This window comes from Periophthalmus magnuspinnatus, chromosome 4 (assembly GCF_009829125.3).
Source record: "Periophthalmus magnuspinnatus isolate fPerMag1 chromosome 4, fPerMag1.2.pri, whole genome shotgun sequence".
Taxonomy (NCBI): domain Eukaryota; kingdom Metazoa; phylum Chordata; class Actinopteri; order Gobiiformes; family Gobiidae; genus Periophthalmus; species Periophthalmus magnuspinnatus.
Window position 1 is genome coordinate 33,580,640 of NC_047129.1, and position 26,003 is coordinate 33,606,642.

General features: G+C 43.8%; 2 protein-coding genes across 3 annotated transcripts in view; one reads left to right on the top strand and one right to left on the bottom strand.

Moving 5' to 3' along the window:
* Nucleotides 1–26,003, top strand: part of LOC117370340 (transcription factor JunD) — a 176,831-nt gene that overhangs the window by 20,299 nt on the left and 130,529 nt on the right. The window lies entirely within an intron of this gene.
* slc30a7 (solute carrier family 30 member 7) lies at nucleotides 828–22,321 on the bottom strand. Of its 2 annotated transcripts, none has more exons than XM_033964778.2 (11): nucleotides 22,151–22,321; nucleotides 21,751–21,852; nucleotides 18,044–18,157; nucleotides 17,730–17,817; nucleotides 16,510–16,642; nucleotides 13,020–13,226; nucleotides 11,502–11,549; nucleotides 10,733–10,868; nucleotides 5,164–5,254; nucleotides 4,484–4,633; nucleotides 828–2,723 (listed from the first exon to the last, which is right to left on the bottom strand). In XM_033964778.2, the coding sequence occupies exons 1-11, from the start codon at nucleotides 22,228–22,230 to the stop codon at nucleotides 2,676–2,678; spliced, it is 1,197 nt and encodes a 398-aa protein (XP_033820669.1). In that variant the 5' UTR covers nucleotides 22,231–22,321; the 3' UTR covers nucleotides 828–2,675. The 2 variants fall into 2 exon arrangements, with proteins under 2 accessions (XP_033820669.1, XP_055077178.1); XM_055221203.1 differs by having other exon boundaries at nucleotides 834–2,723; nucleotides 13,020–13,115; nucleotides 22,151–22,320.

Consider the following 26,003-nt stretch of genomic DNA (forward strand, 5'->3'; position numbering starts at 1 on the left):
TCCTGAGTCCTGGTTCGAGTCCTGGGTCCTGAGTCCTGGTTCGAGTCCTGGGCCCTGGTTCGGGCCCTGGTTCGAGTCCTGGTTCCTGGTTCCTGGTTCGAGTCCTGGTTCCTGGTTCGAGTCCTGGGTCCTGGTTCGAGTCCTGGGTCCTGGTTCGAGTCCTGGGTCCTGGTTCGAGTCCTGGGCCCTGGTTCGGGCCCTGGTTCGAGTCCTGGTTCCTGGTTCGAGTCCTGATTCCTGGTTCGAGTCGTGGGTCCTGGTTCGAGTCCTGGGTCACGACCTTTGTGACATTTTCCACGCTGTAACTCTGTATAATCATAATAAACACAACAGCTCACACTGGTCTCGTCTCTAGTCGCCGTCGTGTGGTTCTGAGTCCTGGGTCCTGGTTCGAGTCCTGAGTCCTGGTTCGAGTCCTGGTTCGAGTCCCGAGCCCTGGTTCGAGTCCTGAGTCCCGAGCCCTGGTTCGAGTCCCGAGCCCTGGTTCGAGTCCCAAGCCCTGGTTCGAGTCCTGAGTCCCGAGCCCTGGTTCGAGTCCCGAGCCCTGGTTCGAGTCCCGAGCCCTGGTTCGAGTCCTGAGTCCTGGCTCGAGTCCTGGGTCACGACCTTTGTGACATTTTCCACGCTGTAACTCTGTATAATCATAATAAACACGACAGCTCACACTGGTCTCGTCTTTAATCGTCGCCGTGTGGTTCTGGGTTCTGGGTCCTGAGTCCTGGGTCCTGGCTCGAGTCCTGGGTCCTGGCTCGAGTCCTGGGTCACGACCTTTGTGACATTTTCCGCGCTGTAACTCTGTATAATCATAATAAACACGACAGCTCACACTGGTCTCGTCTTTAATCGTCGCTGTGTGGACAGAACAGTTACATTGAAAACCTGCTCATCATTTGGTCACATGGTTTTGGCACAGTAAAAAAAAAATTAAAATTGGTCCCAGATAAAAACAAGAGCGACTCCGATTGTCTCTGAATGAAGGCACTTTTTACCCAGAATGCACTGCACCGGGATAGACTGGAGGGGGGCGGAGTCCAGAGGAAGCCACGTCTCGCTCTGATGACGCGTACAACGGAAATAAAACAAAAATCGTCGCTTTGAGATGAAGAAACGGAGGAAACGTGAATGGAAGCCGACGGGACACGAGACTCACAGTTTGGTGAAATTTAAACTTAATAAAGATACTGACACAAGGCGAACACAGGCGCAAGAAGATCTGATAAAACGAAATATAAATTAATTAAAACAATACAATTTACAACAAAAACCGTGTCATTTCAAAAGTCGTTCATTACTGGGACGACAAACTTTATGGTACCGTAAGTGAAACCAGGACTAAACCGACATTAAATACTGACTAAACCGGGAAACAAGGACTAACCCAGACTATACGAGGACTATCCCAGGTCTGGACCAGGTCTGAACCAGGTCTGAACCAGGTCTGAACCAGGTCTGAACCAGGTCCAAGGCCGTGTTCACACTTTAAACCTCGACTAGACCAGAACTACATCAGGACTAGTCTTGGGTTTACTCACAGTTTTGATGTGAAATGTAAATGTCCCTTAAATCTGGACTAACTCAGATCTAAACCAGGTCTAACCCAGGACTAAACCAGGACTAAACCAGGACTAAACCAGCACTAACTCAGGTCTAAATCTGGTCTAAACCAAGACTAAACCAGGACTAAAACTGGTCAAACCCTGGTCTAACCCTGGTCTAAATCTAGTCTAAACCTGGACTAACCCAGGTCTAAACCAGGACTAAAACTGGTCTAAATCTGGTCTAAATCTGGTCTAAATCTGGTCTAAACCTGTACTAACCCAGGTCTGAACCAGGTCTAACCCTGGTCTAAATCTGGCCTAAACCTGGCCTAAACCTGGCCTAAATCTGGTCTAAATCTGGTCTAAATCTGGTCTAAATCTGGTCTAAATCTGGTCTAAATCTGGTCTAACCCTGGTCTAACCCTGGTCTAAATCTAGTCTAAATCTGGTCTAAACCTGGATTAACCCAGGTCTAAACCAGGACTAAAACTGGTCAAACCCTGGTCTAACCCTGGTCTAAATCTGGTCTAAACCTGGACTAACCCAGGTCTGAACCAGGTCTAACCCTGGTCTAAATCTGGTCTAAATCTGGTCTAAACCTGGACTAACCCAGGTCTGAACCAGGTCTAACCCTGGTCTAAATCTGGATTTGTCGTCCCTCATATTGTTCCTTCCTTATAAAACACTGAAGTGCAGATCATTAAACTCTGACACAAAGGTCTGTGTTTGATTCCAGCTCTGGTCACTGCTCAATGTTGTGTCCTTGGGCAAGACACTTGACCCAACACACGTGTGCTTTAGAGAGGTACGTAAAAAAGAAATAAAGGACCTCGTGTAAAAAGATAACAGGACTGATGCATTTAAACAAAAAATATACAAAAGAAAATTAAAACACTTTCATCATCGACTTCCATTCACATTTTAAATTTTCTACCAACGTTGCCTCAATAAAAAAATCCAGACTTGGTTCTTGAGTAAAACCGGAATAGAAACAAGAGAAGTGGGAGGAGCCTCAGAGTTCATCACAGTTTAAGCCCCTCCCACCTGATCACATGACCTCCTGAGAGTCCGACCCCGCCCGAGGTCAGGCAGGTCAAAGGTCAGGCTTTGGTCCAATAGGAGGAAGGGGGCGGGGCTTCACATGGCGGCAATATCGATCTGAACGTAGAGCTGTCGGACGCCCGCCTGGGGAGAGAGAGAGAGGGGTTTAGTCCTGGTCCGGTCCACTTTTAGTCCTGATCCGGTCCAGGTTTAGTCCTGGTCCGGTCCAAGTTTAGTCCTGATCCGGTCCAGGTTTAGTCCTGATCCGGTCCAAGTTTAGACCCAGGTTTAGTCCTGATCCGGTCCAGGTTTAGACCCAGGTTTAGTCCTGATCCGGTCCAAGTTTAGACCCAGGTTTAGTCCTGATCCGGTCCAGGTTTAGTCCTGATCCGGTCCAAGTTTAGACCCAGGTTTAGTCCTGATCCGGTCCAGGTTTAGTCCTGATCCGGTCCAGGTTTAGTCCTGATCCGGTCCAGGTTTAGTCCTGATCCGGTCCAGGTTTAATCCTGATTCGGTCCAAGTTTAGTCCTGATCTGGTCCACTTTTAGCCCTGGTTTTAGTCCTGGTTTAGACCTGTTATAAATACACTGATTTATTTTAATTTAAAAAGAGAAAAACTATTCGCTCTAAGGGGAAACACAACTTGGGAAGAATTGTGCTAGAAAGGGCATCTGGTTTAATGGTGCCACAGTGAGCCAGATCTGAGCCAGGACTGTTGAATCAGGACTAGAGCAGGACTGAATCAGGACTAAAGCAGGACTGAATCAGGACTAGAGCAGGACTGAATCAGGACTAAAGCAGGACTGAATCAGGACTAGAGCAGGACTGAGTCAGGACAGACTGCTCTAAAGTCGTTCTGTTTAAACGTCGTCTTCGTCGTACAAACAAAGTCTTAAACTTGGCCGACAGACGTGTTTCCATTTCACTTTGTGGCAGCGGTCGGTTGATTTTTCCAGACGAGCTGCAGACTGTAGTGACGAGATAATCGAGCGGAAGCAGAAATAATCACATTTAAGATTTTAAAAGCATCAGTCAAACTACAGCTACGCTAACACCGCGAGACGCTAACACCGCGAGACGCTAACACCGCGAGACGCTAACACCGCAAGACGCTAACACCGCGAGACGCTAACACCGCGAGACGCTAGCTCCATGTCCAGACATCCACATCAGTCAAAGGTCAGAGCAGGAGCTGTTCACACTGTAGTGTCTCATATCGGTCACTGTCGTCTGTCAACCATAAATCTACAATGTGATGATGTCATAGTCATGTGACTTTTTTCACCTGCTGATGTCATCAACAATATGTTGTTTTGTTGTGTACCTGTGTAAATATGTCGTGTTTTGTTGTGTACCTGTGTAAATATGTTGTGTACCTGTGTAAATATGTCGTGTTTTGTTGTGTACCTGTGTAAAATGTCGTGTTTTGTTGTGTACCTGTGTAAATATGTCGTGTTTTGTTGTGTACCTGTGTAAATATGTTGTGTTTTGTTGTGTACCTGTGTAAATATGTCGTGTTTTGTTGTGTACCTGTGTAAATATGTTGTGTACCTGTGTAAATATGTCGTGTTTTGTTGTGTACCTGTGTAAATATGTTGTGTACCTGTGTAAATATGTTGTGTTTTGTTGTGTACCTGTGTAAATATGTTGTGTTTTGTTGTGTACCTGTGTAAATATGTCGTGTTTTGTTGTGTACCTGTGTAAATATGTTGTGTACCTGTGTAAATATGTCGTGTTTTGTTGTGTACCTGTGTAAATATGTTGTGTACCTGTGTAAATATGTTGTGTTTTGTTGTGTACCTGTGTAAATATGTTGTGTACCTGTGTAAATATGTCGTGTTTTGTTGTGTACCTGTGTAAATATGTTGTGTACCTGTGTAAATATGTCGTGTTTTGTTGTGTACCTGTGTAAATATGTTGTGTGCTTGGCTCTGTATCCATCTTGTGTCGGCGTCTGGAGACACGAGGAGTTTGATGGTGCCGATGTAAACGTCTGTGCAGAGAGTCCAGAAGTGTGGGTCCTGTAGGTTATACACGCCCTGGAGCTGCTGCACCTGAAGCAGAGGTCAGAGGTCAGAGGTCAGGGAGAGAGGGTCATGCATTAATCACATTGTTTACAGATTTTTAAAGAGGGTTATTGTACTTCTATGGGGCATTAAACGCTCACACATTTACATCACCATTACCTTTTATTGTTTTGAAAATGCTATGAATGAAGGCCCTTTATCGCCGCTTGCGTCTGTAACTGACTCTAATGATGATGTGCGAGCTATCGAGCTGGCGCGGCGTCTTCAAACGTGTTTCGATAAATCACACGTGTCAACGCTTTAACTTTGACCGCACAAATAAACACGCAAGTATCCATCTGTTTATGTCCTACAGATATTCATCAGAAACACAAAGCATTATGGGAAATGTAGTTCTTTTATGTGTAAAGCTGTATGCTCTTTGATAGCAGTCGGGCAGGGCATTATGGGTAGTGTAGTACTCACTCTGATAGCACTCGGGCAGGGCATTATGGGTAGTGTAGTATTCACTCTTTGATAGCAGTCGGGCAGGGCATTATGGGTAGTGTAGTACTCACTCTTTGATAGCACTCGGGGAGGGCGTGGTCTAAAGATGGCGGCGTTCTCTGCATGAGGATTCCGATGGACTCTTTGAGCAGCGGCACCACACTACGGGAGGAGAGAAGGGACAAAAAGGGTCAACGATATGAAGAGTCGTGTTTTGTTTCATTCACACAAGTTCAACGCACAAACTCACTCTGCGGATTTGGGCTGAGTTCATCTCTCAAACTGAAAACACTCTGCTCCACCTGGTGATGTCATCAAGTGGTGAAACAGGAAGTGCTTTTTAAACTCCACACACACCTTCATTTCTAGAATCATTTGGATCATTTCAGCGAATCTGGAGTTGCCGCTTATCTCGACTGAACTGAAGGTAAAAAGGAGGAGCTGTTCACTTTGAAAACTACCACTTGATGACATCACAAGGTGGAACGTCGCATTTTGAGCTTTGGAGATGTAAACAGACTGATAATAAAGTGCGACTCAAACACGTGAGAATGAAACAAAACACAACTCCAGTGTGTTTTTGACACATTAATGACATTATAACACGACTTAAAGCTCATAAGAGTCAGTTTGTGTGACACTGCCCCTTTAAACTGTGTATTCTGTGTTTTCTTTCTACTAAATGTCAGTTGTAGAATCATTTTAATAAAAGTAATAATATTTTAAAACTGCTTCTTGGTCTGGTCCTGTTGTTTTCGTGACACTTTCTTAAACACGTTTCTCTTGATTCATTGAGTTTTTCTCTGAGTCAGTTTCAGTCGTCTGTTTCTCTCCTCTGTGGTTTCTCTTTCTTCTCTCGATCCTTCTGCACTAAATTCTTCTGGTTTTGGCTCATTACGACGCCACTGACCACGTTCTCCTCCTCCTCCGCTCGCTCTTTCTCTCGCTCCTGTTTTTTGAGCTCTTCTCCTTCGTCAAACAGGAGGACTCTTCCCTCTCTCTCTCTCTTCTCCGCATCATTTCCAACTCATCATGTGGTTCCTCTAACCCTCTTTACAATGACCTCCTCCTCCTCCTTTACTCTCCCTCCTCTTTTCCATCTTTTCCAGCTCTTGTGGTTCTTCTAACCCTTCTACTAACTGACCACCTCTCTTCTCTCCCCCTCCGTCTCCCTCTCCCCTTTCATTCCATCACTGCTTCTGGCTTTTCTCTCCTCCCTCCTTTCCTCCATTATTCCATCTGAAGTATTTACTCTCACTCTTCTGACTGATCTCTCTCTCTCTCTCTCTTTCAGTCCAATTCTTGTGGTTCCTGGCCCTCTTCTCAGTGACCACATCTCGTTCTTCCTCCCCTCCTCCTCCTCCTCCTCCCTCTCTCCGTCTCAGTCTCTCTCTTGTTTCATTTCTTGTGGTTCCTCTCACCTACTAAAATTTCAAACTTGATTTTGATGGAACAGACTCGATACTCGATACTCGATACTGATCCCGATCCCACGATAAAAACTCTTTAGACAGAATGTGCTGTGTGAATGTGTGTTCTATGTGTGTGTGTTCTGTGTGTGTTCTATGTGTGTGTTCTATGTGTGTGTGTTCTGTGTGTGTGTTCTATGTGTGTGTGTTCCATGTGTGTGTGTTCTGTGTGTGTGTTCTGTGTGTGTGTGTTCTATGTGTGTGTGTTCTATGTGTGTGTGTCCTATGTGTGTTCTATGTGTCTGTGTCCTATGTGTGTTCTATGTGTGTGTGTTCTGTGTGTGTGTTCTGTGTGTGTGTTCTGTGTGTGTGTGTTCTATGTGTGTGTGTTCTATGTGTGTTCTATGTGTGTGTGTTCTATGTGTGTGTTCTATGTGTGTGTGTGTTCTATGTGTGTTCTATGTGTGTGTTCTATGTGTGTGTTCTATGTGTGTGTTCTGTGTGTGTTCTATGTGTTTTATGTGTGTGTGTTCTATGTGTTTTATGTGTGTTCTATGTGTGTTCTATGTGTGTGTGTTCTGTGTGTGTGTCCTATGTGTGTTCTATGTGTGTGTTCTATGTGTGTGTTCTATGTGTGTGTGTGTTCTATGTGTGTTCTATGTGTGTGTTCTATGTGTGTGTTCTATGTGTGTGTTCTGTGTGTGTTCTATGTGTTTTATGTGTGTGTGTTCTATGTGTTTTATGTGTGTTCTATGTGTGTGTGTTCTATGTGTGTGTGTGTTCTATGTGTGTGTTCTATGTGTGTGTTCTATGTGTGTTCTATGTGTGTGTGTTCTATGTGTGTAATCCTCAGTGTGCAGTAGGTCCATGGTGTAAACTCGTCTGTGTCTGATACGCTGAAGGACGGGTCAAATACAGAGTATCTGGGATCAGGACTAACCCGGGACTAAGACGGGGACTAAGACGGGGACTAAGACGGGGACTAAGACGGGGACTAAGACGGGGACTAAGACGGGGACTAAGACGGGGACTAAGACGGGGACTAAGACGGGGACTAAGACAGGACTTAGAACCTGATTTTTCGATACTTCTGACGACCCTACTCTTTCATCTACTTCACGTCTTCTCTCTTCCTCTTCTGTCCCTCCGTTCCATCTCCTGCGGTCCCTCTCTCTCTCCTCTCTCTCCTCTCCCCCCTCTCTCCCTCCGTTCCATCTCCTGCGGTCCATCCCTCTCTCTCTCTCTCTCTCTCTCTCCTCTCCCCTCTTCTCTCCCTCCTTTCCATCTCCTGCAGTCCGTCGCTCTCTCCTCTCCCCTCTCTCCCTCCGTTCCATCTCCTGCGGTCCCTCTCTCTCTCCTCCCTCTCTCCCTCCGTTCCATCTCCTGCAGTCCGTCGCTCTCTCCTCTCCCCCCTCTCTCCCTCTCTCTCCCTCCGTTCCATCTCCTGCGATCCGTTGCTCTCTCCTCTCCCCCCTCTCTCCCTCCGTTCCATCTCCTGCGGTCCCTCGCTCTCTCCTCTCCCCTCTTCTCTCCCTCCGTTCCATCTCCTGCGGTCCGTCGCTCTCTCTTCCCCCCCCTCTCTCTCTTCTCTCCCTCCGTTCCATCTCCTGCGGTCCGTCGCTCTCTCTTCCCCCCCCTCTCCCCCCTCTCTCCCTCCGTTCCATCTCCTGCGGTCCCTCGCTCTCTCTTCTCTCCCTCCGTTCCATCTCCTGCGGTCCCTCGCTCTCTCTTCTCCCCCCCCTCTCTCTCTTCTCTCCCTCCGTTCCATCTCCTGCGGTCCCTCGCTCTCTCCTCTGACCACATCTCCGCGGCTCCTTTGCTTTTCTGCTGACTGATACAAAACCTCTTCGATCACAGTGAATAACCCCAGAGCATTCTGGGAAGTCCGACCATTTGTTTGGTTAAACTCGAGCCACGTCTCTGCGTCGAGGTTTGGACGGAGCGAAGACTCGAGCACTTTGAGAAGAATGTAGTTTGGACTTTAGAGGAATTTAGAAAAGAGACGTTTTCAGAGTCATTTAAATATGAGGAAACAAGAGAACGTTTATCACAGAGGAACCAGCAGGAACCAGCAGGAACCAGCAGGAACCAGCAGGAACCAGCAGGAACCAGCAGGAACCAGCCGGAACCAGCCGGAACCAGCAAGAACCAGCGGGAACCAGCGGGAACCAGCAGGACCGCCGCGGGACCTCTGTCCAGTCCTTGGCCCAGTCTGTGGTCCAGTCAGTCCGTGGCCCAGTCTGTGGTCCAGTCAGTCTTCGGCCCAGTCCTCGGCCCAGTCTGTGGTCCAGTCCTCGGCCCAGTCCTCGGCCCAGTCTGTGGTCCAGTCCGTGGTCCAGTCTGTGGTCCAGTCTGTGGTCCAGTCTGTGGTCCAGTCCTCGGCCCAGTCCTCGCCCCAATCCTCGGCCCAGTCTGTGGTCCAGTCTGTGGTCCAGTCTGTGGTCCAGTCCTCGGCCCAGTCCTCGGCCCAGTCCTCGGCCCAGTCCTCGGCCCAGTCCTCGGCCCAGTCCCGGTTCAGTCTGTGGTCCAGTCCCGGTTCAGACCTGTTTTACTTTAGAGGATTTTATAAATGAGTCGTTTTCAGTGAGTGGTTTAAATATTTGATAAACTCTCACGTTTCCTCTGAGTTTAATCGAGAATTTAGGAGTTTATTTAAATCATTTTGAGGTTTTGAGGGAAAGTGCAGGATGTTTGACCAGGTTTCTGCCTGGTTTTGACCTGGTTTTCGGCCTGGTTTTGACCCAGTTTCGGCCTGGTTTTGACCCGGTTTTCGGCCTGGTTTTGACCCGGTTTCGGCCAGGTTTCGGCCTGATTGCGGCGTGATTTACTTATGTGATGTTTTCAGAAACTGGTTTAAATTTCAGAGGAAACATGAGAACGTTTATAGAGCTCTGGGGTTTAACCGAGACCTGTTTAATATTTTACTTCTATGGAGTATTAAAGAAACTACTGCACATCACATCAGGTTTGTGAAGTCGTAGTGTACAGTTTTCCATCATGTTCTTGTATATTTATGGGAGCATGGGTGATGTAGGTTTGTGGGCGGAGCCTCGTACAGAATCTTACAGCTAACCGTAAGGAGGGTTTGAATATGGCCCGGGAGAGATCTCTAGATTACGCAAACGTGCATGGATGACTCTAAAACCTCTTCAGGAACGTTTTGATGGGATAATTTTTCTAAATAACCTCTTAAAAAAGTTTAGACCGGGTTTAAACCTGAATAAGTTGTGGTTCTGTCCTTGGTTCAGACCCGATTTACTCAAGGCCCAGTCCCCCCGGCCCAGTCCCCCCGGCCCAGATTCACTGTGGACACGTGAAGTGAATAGTGGGATTTTCAAACTAAAATAAGACTTTTTGAAGTAAAACGTCTGACCAGGTTATAAATTACCACCTTTGGCCTGAACATGTGCCCAGACCTCAGACAGATGCTTTGGTTCACATGTGGCTGCGCTCTGATGACTGACACGGCAAATTACAGCCTATAGAAAACCAGAGGAGGCGGGGCTTGGACCACATGACCACACCGAGTAACGCAGCTGGGATTTTTTGTCTCTTTTTGTCTTTCATTTAGCGAGTAGCAGCTGGAGTGAGCCGTTTGCGTCGTCTCAGATCATACGTCCTGTATTATTACACGAAACTGACTCCTGTGAGGTTTAAGTCAGGTTCTAAAGATGTTAACGCGTCAAAAACAGACCCGGAGCCGTGTTTTTTGTCATTCGCACGTGTTTCAGTAACACTTGATGACATCACAAGGTGGAACAGAGCGTTTTGAGCTCTGTAGATGTAATAAAGTGGTAGTTTTCAAAGTGAACAGCTCCTTTTACCTTCAGTTCAGTCGCTAAAATGATCCGAATGATTCTATAAATGAAGGCGTGCGGAGTTTAAAAACACAGCGGAGTACTTCCTGTATCACCACACGATGACATCACCAGGTGGAACGGAGTGTTTTCGGTTTGAGAGAAGAACTCGGCCCAAATACGCAGGTTTATTTGTGTGTTAAACATGTGTGAATGAAACAAAAAAACACAACTCCAGGTCTGTTTTTGACGCGTTAACGGCTTTAGAACGTCACTTAAACCTCTCGAGAGTCAGTTTTGTGTGATTTGTCCTTTAAGTGACGTAAAATATTTATCACAGGTTCCTTCTCAAACCAAACCAAGTCAGATTTTACAGAAACATGAAAACCCGTGACGTATAAACTATATTCTCACGTGAACAGTGAAAGCGTTACCTGACTCCGATGAGCAGAGCGATGAGCATGGAGCAGATGGGGTCTGCGATCATCAGGTCATATTTTTGCATCAAAATGGCCGAAATAATGACTCCGATACTGCCCAGCGTGTCCGCGATGATGTGCAGCAGGACGCCTGGACGAGACACAACGCGAAGACGCTCAAAACAAGAAGACACGAGGAAAAAGAGCTTTGAATGACACCGAAAATAAAACAAGAAATCTGCAGTTTTTTGTTGAAACGTGTCAGTATGGTTCAGACCCGGTTCAGACCCGGTTCAGACCCGGTTCAGACCCGGTTCAGACCCAGTTCATACCCAGTTCAGACCCAGTTCAGACCCAGTTCATACCCAGTTCATACCCAGTTCAGACTCATAAACTGCTGGGTAAAAACTGCTTCCTTAAAAAGCCCCTGTACCTGATATTTTCCATGTATTTGAGCAAAATGTGTGTTAGCATGTTCGTTGTTAGCTTTACCATCTCTGCAAAATTCCACGTTGGTCTGTGAAAGCCGTGAAAAGTGCTTATAAACTCATCATGGTGAATCATCAGGATGCTTTGAATACGTCAGGTCAGCGAGGAGGAACTTTGGATCACTAAAAACTGTTTAAGATGAACTGAACAGATTTGTGGAGGCAGTAAAGTGACACGTGAGCTCCCTCTGGTGGTCACACTGAGAATCACTGCGTAGTGGTTTTGAATTAAATAAAAAAACAAAACACAAAAAGGGAGTAAAAAGTGAGTTATTGAAATATTAGTTCAGTCTCACCTTGTAGAATCTGTTTGCTGGAGCCTTTTCCTGGTGTCAGAGGTTCATCTAGAAAAAAAAAAAGCTTTATTAATAAAATATTCTGAAAAGGTTTGTGATTCGGGACAAAAATAAAATGTGAGAATGTGCAGAATTCTGGGGATACAACGTTTTTCAAGGCTCAAAGCATTTTACAGCGAGAAACCACTCACCCATTCACACACACACACGTTCACACACCAGTGCGCACACACACTGGGGCGAGGGGGGGGTGGCCTAAAGACACAACAACATCATTCATCTGTGGGAGGCAGGATTTGAACCGGCAACCTGTGGGTCAGTGGGCAAACACTCGACCAGCTGAGCTTCTGTCACCCCTTTATACAGAGAATTTCACAGAGAATTTCTAAGAGAACACGAAACTTTGTGACTTTAGTGAGGCCGTCTCCCGCTCGCATTCGCACACACCTGTCTCCCGCTCACATTCACACACCTGTCTCCCGCTCGCATTCACACACCTGTCTCACGCTCACATTCACACACCTGTCTCCCGCTCACACTCACACACCTGTCACATTCACACACCTGTCACATTCACACACCTGTCTCCCGCTCACATGCACACACCTGTCTCCCGCTCACACTCACACACCTGTCACATTCACACACCTGTCACATTCACACACCTGTCACATTCACACACCTGTCACATTCACACACCTGTCACATTCACACACCTGTCTCCCGCTCACACTCACACACCTGTCTCACGCTCACATTCACACACCTGTCTCCCGCTCACATTCACACACCCGTCTCCCGCTCACATTCACGCGCCCGTCTCCCGCTCACACTCACACACCTGTCTCCCGCTCACATTCACACACCTGTCTCCCACTCACATTCACACACCTGTCTCCCGCTCACATTCACACACCTGTCTCATCCCTCAGTCGTCCAGGTCTGATCCAGTAAAAGAACATTTCAAATCTGTAACTGGACAAAAACTTTATGTCCAGTTACAGATTTGATATTTTCTTAAACATTTTGTATAAATAGTACGTTGTATAGTATAGTATAGTATAGTATAGTATAGTATAGTATAGTATAGTATAGTATAGTATAGTATAGTATAGTATAGTATAGTAACGTTTTAGTCTAGTTTAGTTAATGAAAATATCAGGGTAATTTATTTGACTAAATCCATAATTCCACAAAATATATTTCATATTTTTTCACAGTTGTCACGTTGTTTTGACTGGACTATAATTTGAGGCTCAGTATTTATGTATTTCTGTATAATTTCTCTCCATTTTTCTGTCAGAAGGTAAATATTTGAACTTTAGAGCGTAGAATAAATAAATCACTTTGATAATTATGTCGTTTATCTGTGGCTCATTTAAAAACTACTGTGCTTCGTGTCAGTCGTGTAAAGTACTTCAAATATCATCGCTCATCGTGATATTTCTCAGAGTGTGTTATCGCGACTCGGGGCTTTTCATTTATGTTTAGTTTAGTCCTCAAAATGGCGGCCGTTACCGTGGCACTGGTGGTCGTCGTGGCTGTGGCCGTGTCCTCCGTGACTGTGCGAGTGGCCGTGTTCCTCGTGATGGTCGTGCGAGTGTCCGTGCCCCTCTCCTCCTCCTCCTCCTCCGTGTGAGTGTCCGTGTCCCCCGTGTCCCCCGTGCTTCTCCGAGTGGGCGTGGCTCAAGCTGCCGTTGAACAGAGAGTGACTGTGACCGTGACCTGGACAGAGACAAACAGAAACAGAGGTTAGCACGGACACGATGCTAAAATTCCGACGCTAAGGAGTAAACTTGATACCCGATACCGATTCCGATACCACAATGGCGATAAAAACACTCTTTAGATCAGCGGGCGTCAAACTCATTTTCACCGAGGGCCACATCCGCAAAATGGCCGCCGTCAAGGGCCAGATGTAAATGTCACTAAATGTAAACAAATGTCATGTAAAATAAATGTAATCGCTTTTTTAACTTGTTAAATAACGGTTTCTGTGATAAACTGACATTTTTAAAACAATACGGACTTTTACAGACTTTTAATTATTGGACAATTTGTTGTTTTTCTTGCAGACGAACTTTTTCACACTTAGCTCCGTGTTTCGTGTCAAAATGGCCGCCGTAGATTGTACCGACTTCGCCTCATAACACAAAAAACACACAGATTTTTCTCCTCAAAGCACAAACTTGTATTCGCCTTCACTTTTCTTCCTCCAAACTTCCTTCCACGCTGACAATTTTCCTCTTCATGAACATTTTGTGATGATTATTTGCAAATATTTCTCAGTTCCACTTGCTGGGAAAGTCTCATTATTTTATTGTCAGTGCAAACATTAAAGCAGAAAAGACGTATTTTAAAATGACAGTCGTGCCTTTTAGTTTATCTTCTCACGGGCCACATAAAATGACCTGGCGGGCCGCATTTGGCCCCCGGGCCTTGAGTTTGACACGTGCTTTAGACGACATTGTGCGATTTCCACGTGTGTTATATGTGTGTGTGTCCACGGTGTGTACTCGTCTGTGTGTCTTATACTTGTACATGAAGAAGAAGAGAAGAGGAAGGAGAGGAGGAGGAGGAGAGAAGGAGAGGGAAAGAGGAGATGAGGGAGGGAGGAGGAGTGAGAAAGGAGAGGGAAAGAGGAGATGAGGGAGGGAGGAGGAGAGAGAAAGGAGAGGGAAAGAGGAGATGAGGGAGGGAGGAGGAGAGAGAAAGGAGAGGGAAAGAGGAGATGAGGGAGGGAGGAGGAGAGAGAGAGGAGAGGGATAGTGGGAGAGGGAGCTGGTAAAACAATGGGGAGGAAGAGAAAGGAGGGAGGAAAAGGGGAAGAGGAAAGAGAAGGAACAGAGAGAAGAGAAAGAGGGAAAGAGGAGATGAGGGAAGAGAAAGAGAGCGGGAAAGAGGAGATGAGGGAAGAGAAAGAGAGAGGGAAAGAGGAGATGAGGGAAGAGAAAGAGAGAGGGAAAGAGGAGATGAGGGAAGAAAGAGAGAGGGAAGAGAAAGAGAGAGGGAAAGAAAGAAAGAGAGGGAAAGGAAGAAAGAGAGAGGGAAAGGAAGAAAGAGAGAGGGAAAGGAAGAAAGAGAGAGGGAAAGGAAGAAAGAGGGGGAAAGAGAGAGAGGGAAAGAAAGAGAGAAAGAAAGAGACAAAGAAAGAAAGAGGTCCATGGTGTGCACTAGTTTGTCTTATACTTGTACTCAGGAGAAGAGGAAGAGAAGAGGAAGGAGGAGAGAAGGAGAGGGAAAGAGGTGATGAGAGAGAGTGGGAGGGAGAGGGGAGAGAGAAAGGGAAGGGATAGTAGCAGAGGAAGCTGGTAACATAATGGGGAGAAAGAGAAAGGAGGGAGGAAGAGGAGGAACAGAGAGAAGATGAGGAAAGAAGGAGGGTAAAGGAATGTAGGGAGAGAGAAGAAAGAAAGAAGGGGAAGAGAGGAAAGAGAAAAGAGAGAGAACAGAGCTCAGGTTCACACAGGCCCGTGGGTCTGTGTTTTATCCTTGTTCTGATGCGACATCAGTGTAAACAGATTGAGGAAAAGGTTCATTTCTGTTCGATTAGTGTCTGATTTTTGATTTTTTTTTTTTACAGTTCTTCTCAGTTAAACTTCGACACGGGTCCATCACACGAGGTTAAACCGTCACCGTCTCGTCGGCGCCGACTCTGCAGAGTCTGGAGCCTTAATGATGGACCAGAGACGGGTCATTTCAAAGATAAAAACAGTCGTCTGCGCAGAACATCGACCCAACGCACACACAGCGGGTCAAACGCTCCAGCTGAAGTCCTGAACAAGACTAGACCAAGACTAGACCAAGACTAGACCAAGACTAGACCAAGACTAGACCAAGACTAGACCAAGACTAGACCAAGACTAGACCAAGACTAGACCTCACTCACAGACCAACGGATGGTTTTATCCATGGACGATTGTTTTGAATCCAGAGAAACAGACGGCTGATATTTTGGGTTGATATAGTTTTATAATTTAAATTCACTATAAACTCACCCACAGTCTTTTTTAACATAAAGATTTAAGAGCTGGGTCATGTTTTGTGCAGTTATCTTTGCACTAAAGTGTTTAAGGTCGTTTTCACACCTAATAGTCCAGTAGACTCGGTTCGATTTGGGACCAAAATTGAAACATTGTTAACTTTTTCAACTGGAGCGGTTCACACTGCTTTTTGTCAAACGAACCAAACCTTTTGAGAAGCTTGTCTAATCCTTCACATGTGGTGGCGCTGTACCAAAAACCATGGAAGGAAACGAGACAAAAAACCATGAAGAAGAAACGCCGCTCGTCTATTGGTCAATACAACGCAACTTCTTTTCTGCAGGGAAATGTAAACAAAATGCTACAGTGCGGGGGAATCCTACTGCTTTCATTTTTTCACTTATTAATTTATAAACCTCGTTGTTTTTGTGCGTGGTCACGAGTAACTGACATATATTTTGGTCAGACCATATTTCTACGAGGGCTTTTACCTCCTCTTCACTCCACGTCTGACCACGAGCCATTTCTCCGCTCTGCTAGCTTTGCACCCGTGTTTGTTTTGGTTTTATTTACCCAGAATGCTCTGCATGTAATCCGCTTCCTGTCTTTGGAGCGGCCCGTGGTCCGCTTGGCGTTCACATCTGCATTCGAACCGTACCAGAGTTCACTTCAACCGGACCGAGACCTAGGTTTTTTGGCGGACCAGAGTTCGCTTTTTTGGACCGTATCAGAGTTCGATTGCTCATTCACACCTGACCAAACGAACCGGACTTTGTGGCCAAAAGAACTAGAGTTCGATTAAAGCGAACTAACCAGTGCTAGTGTGAATACGACCTAAATTGTTCTATTCATGTTCTTTAAACAGCAGATCAACCAAAACAATATTGGCCTGAGCTGAAGTATTAAAGCCGATACCACGCACACTCTAAAAAGTACAAATATCGGCCTCGTGTATAGGTCTATTTGCTCCTGACAGGTGTAACCCACAGACGCAGGTGGACGGGTCAAACGCAGGCTGCACCCACCTCCGTCTCCTCCGTGCGAGTGTCCGTGTCCTCCGTGCTGAAACACAAAGATTCCCACGAGATTGACCAGGAGTCCGGCGATGGACACGGGCAGCAGCCGCTCGTGGTGGACGTCGGGAGGCTCCAGAGCTCTCTGAGGAAACACGCGAGAATCATCATCAGTTTAAAGACACAGTGCGGAACTTTCTGGAGGTGGCACCTGCGCCTGGACGACGGACCACGGAAATAAAAAAAGTTTAACCCACACGTCGGAATTTTCTCCAGGGAGACGGACGCGTTTTAAGTCACACTGGAGAAGATTACGGCCAAGGGAATATTATTTCCATGGAAACGAGCAGGAGGAGGACAAATAAGAGTCGGGTTTGTGGAGATGCGAGCCCGCTCACAGTAAAGACATGTTTTTCTATTTTTTTCTTTTGTTTTTTTTCTTTAAGTTAATTTTTTTTAAGTTAAGTTTTTAAGCACATCCAAAATGAAAACTACAACATGTATTCACTTTAATCTATTAAGAAAGTTACATACTGTGGCTTTAAATCGGCTATTAAATATATCGCAAAATTAACACAATAATCACAGCGCAACAATTATTATGTCACACAGTTTACTTCTGGATTTAACACGGATAAAGAAACATTTTGTGGAAGATGAGCACATATTAAAATGAAAAAACGTTACTGATGCTGTGTTCTACATGCGTCTCTATGGTGGAATATTCAGCAGTTACCGTGGAGACGCAGCGCACACATTAGGAAACGCTGTCAAATGGTTTTAAGATCGTCTGAAAACTGAAGAAAAAAATACAAAAAGGATTTAAAGAGCATATTTTAAGCAGCCGGCGATGAGTCTGAGCTCCTGTTTAAGAGTTTGATTTTACATTTTTTTAAAAACTGTTGGGTAATGCTAATGCTAATGCTAGGTAGCGTGTGCGTGTCATGTTATGTTTGAGATGGACTTGTTTAACAGCACAAACCATCTCACGTGTTGCAGTTAAGAAGCTAAATCAGTTCCTTCGTGTCAGATTGTGTTAAAACAAAACTCAGGTTAAAGTCTAACAGAGCTTCAGACAGAGCAGTGCCCCCCAGTTAGCGTCGCACCCCCCAGGGAACGTTGACGACATCAGCTGCAAAGTGTCAGTCGAAGGAAGAGCTATAGCCCTAAACGTGTAAAATGACCAAACGTGAGGTAAAAACGGTAAAAACGGTAAAAACGGCAGCACTGACCTCGACTCCTTCAGAGAAAATGAAGAACGCCGTGAAGATCAGGAACAGCCCGTTTACAAATCCGGCGAGAACCTCCGCCCTCACGTATCTGCAACGAGAGACGGATGAGACTCCAGACCTGAACTTTACACCTCCACAAACATGTCCTGAAAACGCTGCGTGTCAGATGCCCTCCCCGCGTCTCCGTGAGGTCTTATTCTGTGGAAAAGCCGCTGACCCTGTAGTTTAGATCTGTACAAACCAGTTCTGAATTGTCTCCGTGCGTCAGATGCCCTCCCCGTGTGTGTGTGTGTGTGTGTGTTACCCCGCCTCACCCGTAGGAGAAGCTGTCGTTGGACCTCCAGCGTGAGATCACAGACGCGGCGAGTCCGGCCAAAAGCGCCGTGCAGTCGAAGAACATGTGGAACGAGTCCGAGATCAGACCTAAACTGGAGACGTAAACAGAAAAAAAACCAGCATGTTAAAAAACACACACACACAAACAAACCTGCAGATTTAGGTCGAGTTCTTCTCTTAAAACTGAAAACACGCTGTTCCACCTTGTGATGTCATCATGTGGTGATACAGGAAGTGCTCCGCTGTGTTTTTAAACTCCACACACCTTCATTTCTAGAATCATTTGGATCATTTCAGCTCCTGGAATTACCACTTATCTCGACTGAACTGAAGGTAAAAAGGAGGAGCCGCTGAACTTGAAAACTACCACTTGATGACATCACAAGGTGGAACGTCGCATTTTGATCTTTGGAGATGTCACAGACTGATAATAAAGTGCGACTCAAACACGTGTGAATGAAACAAAACACAACTCCAGGTCCGTTTTTGCATTTGACAGTGTTTAAATCCAGGCTCAAACGGTTCTGTTTCTCTGCACTTTTCTCCTTTAATGTTAATTTTCTGATGATTATTTATGTTTTGATTTGTTGTATTGTGATTTTAATGTATTTTTTTAATTCAGCAAAGCGCTTTGAATTGGTTTGTGTTGTACAATTAAACTTGCCTTGCCTTTATATCCTCCACAGAACTTTATGAAAAATACAAAAGCGTAAAAAAAAAAAATAAAAAGTCCACAGTAAAGTTTATACGGTACACGGGTTTATCAGATAAGTCTTGCGTAACCGTGGTAACAGTAGTAGTTTACATGTGATAACGAGCTCACGGCAAAATCGCAACAAACACAAAGAGGAAGGAAGTGTCTGAATGAGATTTAGTCACAGCTTTGGTCCAGTTTAAAGTGTTTAATTTCTCCATTTACGGTCAAACCCGCCGTCCTTCTATTTATGGTCACGGCACAACGTCAGATGTGGACAAAACGCTGTCAAAAGTATCAAAAATCAGACACTAATCGATGTTAAAACTGGTATCAAAACTAGAAGATCATTATTCGCAGGTATCGATACTAAAAAAGTCCCACTGACATAAATGAGTCTTTGTTGAATCTGTTTATACTGATGTGTCTGTTTCACAAGTAAAAGACACAGAGACGAGTTTACAGTTTGAACTACTGCACACAGAGGATTACACACATATAACACATAAACACACACATAAAACACACACAAACACACATATACACACAAACACACATGGAATAGAACACACAGAACATTTAATGAGGAACAGCACAGTGTCTAAAGACAGAGGGTTTTATTTTCCCTTTAGTGGTGGAATTGGTATTGAGTCAACTCCTCAGTGTCTCAGTCTTTAGAGGATCAGACCAACGAAGGTCAGACTAGACCTGGACCCTGGTTTTGACCTGGTTTCTGCTCAAGTCCCGCTCTAGTCCCGCTCTAGTCCCGCTCTAGTCCCGCTCTAGTCCTCCGCTTTAGCCCTCCGCTTTAGCCCTCCGCTTTAGCCCTCCGCTTTAGCCCTCCGCTTTAGCCCTCCGCTTTAGCCCTCCGCTTTAGCCCTCCGCTTTAGTCCTGCTTTAGCCCTCCTCTAGCCCTCCTCTAGCTCTCCTTTAGCCCTCCTTTAGCCCTCCTCTAGCTCTCCTTTAGCCCTCCTCTAGCTCTCCTTTAGCCCTCCTTTAGCTCTCCTCTAGCTCTCCTCTAGCTCTCCTTTAGCCCTCCTTTAGCCCTCCTCTAGCTCTCCTTTAGCCCTCCTTTAGCCCTCCTCTAGCTCTCCTTTAGCCCTCCTCTAGCTCTCCTTTAGCCCTCCTTTAGCCCTCCTCTAGTCCTCCTCTAGCCCTCCTTTAGCCCTCCTTTAGCTCTCCTTTAGCTCTCCTCTAGCTCTCCTCTAGCTCTCCTTTAGCCCTCCTTTAGCCCTCCTCTAGCTCTCCTTTAGCCCTCCTCTAGCCCTCCTCTAGTCCTGCTTTAGCCCTCCTCTAGTCCTCCTCTAGCCCTCCTCTAGCCCTCCTTTACGCCTCCTCTAGCCCTCCTTTAGTCTGTATTGAATATGGAGTCTGTTCCTTGTCTGAGTCTGAGTTTGACATTTTAGGTGGAATACTCCTGAGTTCAGTCGTACTTACACGACACTGTTGACTGTAGCGGACTCTTGCTGTGGCCGTAGTGTTGGTTTTGGTTTCTTTCCCACCTTTTTTTATCAGGTACAAACATTTGTTGGCTCAAATGACAGAATGTTTGAACTGGTTTGGTTACATTTAGGTTAATCCTTCCATGTTGACGTTTCAAAGCACAAGGGACAAACAAGCCTGCGTTTGTCCCACACTCCTCAAAGTATTTATTATTATTATTTTTACACAAATATAGTAGTGAAAAAAAATGAAGCAGACGTTTTAATAGCAGCCCATTAGTTTCCATAAGATCCAAATGTTAATGTGATCCATTTATTGTCCAGTATATTTTTATTACAGACGATAAGGAAGCACTGAGGGTTTACAATACAAAGTCTGTTTTAAAACTAATGGACTGAGTCTTCGAAACGACTTCACTCCTACGACGATTTGTCCAGTTGACAGATTTAAACTTCATCTTTTACTAATGGACTGACTCAATACTCGATACCGATTACGATACCAGAATGAAGATAAAGTAAAATGCTACTTTCTTAGTAATAGAATATAATTTTCAACTAAAAATAATGGTTTATGTTACAGTTAGGTCTTATATCGGTTTTGATAAAGCTCAAAATGACAATAAACATACACAGGAAAGGTCACATTTTGTCCTGTTGATGTGTATCGATTGTTGATTAGTATCGATACCTGCTCAAACGAGTATTTAGTTTAGTATCTGATTCTTGCTCTGGACGTTTTATCTATTGACATAAACACTATCAGAAATGTATAGAATTTAAAGTAAGCGCAAAAGTGCATATGATTATTTAGTTTTTAATTTTTCTTCTCAAAAATCAAGACAGAACTTTGACAATGTGAAATAATTTGTTTTTTAATCATCAAAACTTCCTCCATAAAACGCCTGGATGGATTTTACTAATAATAAATTGGCTGTAAAAATCTCAGTTTTTATAGATATTGTCCTTAAATTTAAAATATTAGAGGTCAACAACATTTTTAGTAGAGATATAATGTATTTTTGTCCCCAGCTCCTACTGCAGCTTTCTACACCTTCATTTTAACAAAAAAACGTAGGTGAGAATAAGATTTTTTTTTTTTTTATGTGTGTTCCAAAGTGTATAAACGCGCAGCAGACAAACTCACAGTGATTCTGACGCCTGTGGGTAAAACTATAGCGTGTTACCTTTACAAAGACCCTAAACTTGTGTATTTACGACTGAAGGTTCAATAATAGTGATAATTTTAATTTGGAGAGGTCAGAACAAAAGGCGATGACCCAGAATTGTAAAGGGTTAAATTATTAGATTGAACAAAACAAAGTCTAGACCTAAAGTTTGAAATAGTTTGTGTTATTCTCACTGTGTCCTCTTTTATAACTCACACATATTGTTTTATTTTAGTGTGTCACGCTTCTCTCTGCTGTTTGTGAATGAACAGTAGCTTAGACCTACGTGGCACATCCAAACCCACGCACCGCAGCTCCCCCTGCTCCTCCTGCTCCTCCTGCGCCTCCTTCCCGCTCCCCCTGCGCCTCTCCCGGCTTACCTGTTACTCCACAGCCCGTAGGCCAGCTCCACGAAGGCGAAGGACAGATTCAGACACAGGAAAAAGAACAGATTCCTGGAGGTTTTGTCTGCGAGGATGGACCTAAAGATGCCAAAATAAACATGAGAAACTGTGATTTTAGACAGAAAATAGGACATAAAAAACAACGTTGAGCATTTTATCAACCCAAAACATATTCCGATACATTTGTAAACTGTTGTCAGGGTGATTTTAAGTGTTTAAGAAGTCATTTTAGTGAGGTTTAGTTGAGTTTAGCCGGTTAGCCGCTGTTAGCATTCCATCATTCACCCAAACAGCTGGCACATAGCCGCGTTAGCATTTAGCATCACAGGTATTGCGCTTTTTGCGGATAAAGTTGTTTGTAGTTTTGTATTTTTACCTGAACCATCCTGAAATCTTGAGCAGCAGGTTGAACTTGGCTGGTTTGTACTCGTCGTCTTTGATGGAGAGCGGTAACATTTTCACAGCTGACCGGACTCTGGGTTAGCTCCGGAGGCTAAAGCTAGCGGCAGGACAGAGGCGCTTCCGGTACAGCCACGCCTTCACAATAAAAGCCCCGAAATGGATTTAAAGTTTAAAACACAGACAAAACATGAACAGCGGGGTAGATGACACAGATACTCCGGTTAAACTCCGGTTATAATCCTGTTAGACTCCTGTTAGACTCTTATTCCTGCTGTGGGGAAACTACGGACTGTCCCGGGTCTGAGTCATGGCAAAATTAGGTGTTTTTTTTAGAGATTCTTGGCAAAGTGTTGGAGAATAAAGCTCCGCCTCACGACAAAAGTAAATTTATTTACAGACAAACACTGAAACTTTACACGTTTTCTCAAAGCTGATTTACTTTTCACATCATGAAGCCCGTCACAGCAGAGACTAAAGTGTGAGAGCTCAGGAGAGAAAGAACACCAAAAATGAATGAATATATGAATAAATACATTCTAAAAATGAATTAATAAAATGAATGAATAAATACAAAAATAAATAAAAATAAAAATAAATAAATACATTGAATGAACAAATAAATACAAAATAAATACAAATAAATAAATGAATAAATGCAAAAATAAATTGAATGAATGAATGAATAAATAAATATAAAAATATATAAATAAATACAAAAATAAATTAAAATAAAAAAATAAAAAAATAAATGAATGAATGAATAAATAAATAAATAAATACAAAGTACATTTTAAAATTAATAAATTATTGGATGAATAAATAAATAAATGTGGCTATTTCAATAATTGTTCATCGTTATCTTTCCATACCATAGATTTTATATAGAGTCTATTTACTGTACAGGCTTTAAAACACAACACATCTAAGGCATTTTTTATTATTATTATTATTATTATTTTTTTTTTTTTTTTACAAAGGCAGTAGCATTATTATATCAAAATGTAAAAAATAGAGTTAACGATTTATATGAATAATATTTTCATCAATAACACAGTGTGTTTTGTAATCATATACATCTACAAGCCTCCTGCCGTCACATTTTTGACCTTTAGTTCACACTTGTGCTTTTCCTGACGCTCAAAGATGATAAAATGTCTGTTTGCAGGTTTCCTCTCTTGTCCAGCAGGTGGCGCTAGAGCCCCGCGCCTCTGTTCAGGTGAATGATCTGGAGGTCAGAGTCTGAGCTGCAGAGTCAGAGCCACTTCTGTTTATTTCTGTCCAAAAATAAACACGTGCACCTTTATCAGCCAATCAGAGGACAGCACAGACCAGAGTCCACAGAGCAGGACGGTCACTCAGGTCACTCAGGTCACTCGGGTCTCTCGGGTCACTCGGGTCCAGAGGGGAGTTTGCATGTTCTGCCTGTGTCTGTGTGGCTCCTTCATCAGCACAAAACAGACACAATCCCCCAGTGAGGTACTCCTCCAGCAGACAGAGACAGGACGGGTCAAATGGAGGGTTAACATTTAAGATTAAGGTTTTAAAAAGTACATTAAAAGTGTGAAATCTCAGGACGGATCAGCTCTGTGGAACTAATGACCTCCAGACCTGCACTTTTATTTCAAATCTGTTTCTGAAACTTCATGATCTGTTTCTTTCTCCCATCTCTCTCCTCCATCCTTTGCTTTTGTTCTCTCTCCTTTCCTTACTTCCTTCTCTTTCACCTCTGACCCTCTCTCCTTCTCTCCTCTTCTTTTTCCTCATCCTCTCCTCTCTCCTCCTCAGCTTTCTTTCCTCCGCTGTCCTTCTTTCATTTCTGTCTTTCTCTTTTTCTCTCCTCTCTCCCTTTGTTCTTCCTCACCTTCTGTCTCTCTCCCTTCCTTTTCTACGCTCTCCCTCCTCTCTCGTCCCCTCTCTTCCCCCTCCTCTCTCTCTCTATACGCTCCGTCTCTTTCACCCCTGCTCTCTCCTTTCCCCCCTGCCTCCTCTTTCTGTCTCCTCTCCTCCCTCTCTCTCTCTCTCTCTCTTCACCTCTACCCTTCACGCTCTGCTCCTCACGTGTCTTTCATTTTGCAGTGTGACCTTTGACCTCTGAGTCGTCCTGAGGCGTTTGTCTTTCACGATCTGCATAAATATGAACCAAACGTGAACCTGCTAAACATTTAACCCTGTCCTAATGTAGTGCCCCCCCCCCCCCCCATGAGCCTCTCTGTTATGTTCATTTATCATGAAACTAAAACGGGCCCAAAGTTCAAAGTTCAGCATCGTCTGTCGCTTTAAATAAACAGAGACCAGTGTCCATGTCAAACCTGTTGCTAACGGTAACAGGAGCGACCTCGGGGAAAGACGGACCTGATTTGTCTGTTATTAATGTTCATATCTGGATTTACAGACACAATAGTGAAATAAAAACCCCAGGATCATGTAGAGGGTTAATACGAACATTTAAGACCAGAATGAGTCTGAAGCAGCAGAGACAGAGAGAGGGGACAGTTTGTCAAAAAAAACCTAAAAAATAAACTCAAAATAACAAAAAATAAAAATAAAAATAACTAAAAAATGAAAAAAAAACAAAAAATAACATCAAAAATAAAGAAAATAAACAAAAAAACCTCAAAATAAAAAAAAAAAATAATAATTAAAAATAATAAAAAATAACTAAAAAAAAAACAACAACAAAAAAAAAACAAACCAACTTACAACGTAACTTAAAAGTAAACTCAAAAATGAACCCCAGGATCATGTAGAGGGTTAATACGAACATTTAAGACCAAAATGAGTCTGAAGCAGCAGAGACAGAGAGAGGGGACAGTTTGTCAAAAAAAAACTCAAAATAAATTCAAAATAACAAAAAATAAAAATAAAAATAACCAAAAAAATGAAAAAAAAAAAACCCAAACAAAATAACATAAAAAAAGAAAATAAACAAAAAAAACAATCTCAAAATAACAAAAAATATTAAAAAAATAATAAAAATAACTTTTAAAAAAACAAAAACAAAAACTAAAATAACATCAAAAATAAAGAAAATAAACAAAAAAAACCCCTCAAAATAACAAAAAAAAAAAAAAAACTAACAAAAAAAAAACAAAAACTAACAAACTTACAACTTAACTTAAAAGTAAACTCAAAAATGAACCCCAGGATCATGTAGAGGGTTAATACGAACATTTAAGACCAAAATGACGAGTCTGACAGCAGCAGAGACAGAGAGAGGAGACACAGATTATCAATAGAAAGTGAATTAGAGCCAGAGTCAAAGGAGCAGGAAGTGCGACATAATCACTTCCTGTTTGTAACCCGTTGGCTAGCGCGTTAGCTGTGTACATTTATCTAAACAGTGTATGTCTGTGTGCCGTTTGTGCAGAGTCACGTTCCCACGATAAACACTGTGGTGTAACGTCATGTGTGGAGTTTATTTAAGATCATGACCCGCTCAGCAGAGTCAGGTTCACCTCTGACCTCTGACCTCTGGAGGACCTGCTTATAAAGACGATAGACTGTTGTTATTCATATTCTTGTTGTGTTTGTGAGGACATTTATTTGTGGCTATAGAATCTACACTTACCCGTTTAAATAAATAATGATGTAACATTTAATAAAGTATTTTATGAGTTTTCTTCTCTGTGGATTCAAACAGATCAGAGTCTGAAAACTTAAATCAAGTTTGAGAATCTCGTCAAAACCCTCAAACTCTGTCTCTCTCTTCCTCCTTCCCCCACTCCACTCCACGCGGTCACTCTCTCTTTCCCTCTCTCTTTCCCTCTCTCTTCTCTCTGTTTCCACGCGGTCACTGTCTCTTTCCCTCTCTCTTCTCTCTCTCTTTC

What these genes read in the sequence shown, in the direction of transcription:
- slc30a7 (XM_033964778.2), bottom strand. Translation starts at nt 22,230, where the DNA reads ATGTTACCGCTCTCCATCAAAGACGACGAGTACAAACCAGCCAAGTTC. An exon ending in AACGACAGCTTCTCCTACGG is followed by an intron (nt 17,818 to 18,043) that starts GTGAGGCGGGGT and finishes CTCTCGTTGCAG; the next exon opens with ATACGTGAGGGCGGAGGTTC. An exon ending in TTTTCTCTGAAGGAGTCGAG is followed by an intron (nt 16,643 to 17,729) that starts GTCAGTGCTGCC and finishes GTGTTTCCTCAG; the next exon opens with AGAGCTCTGGAGCCTCCCGA.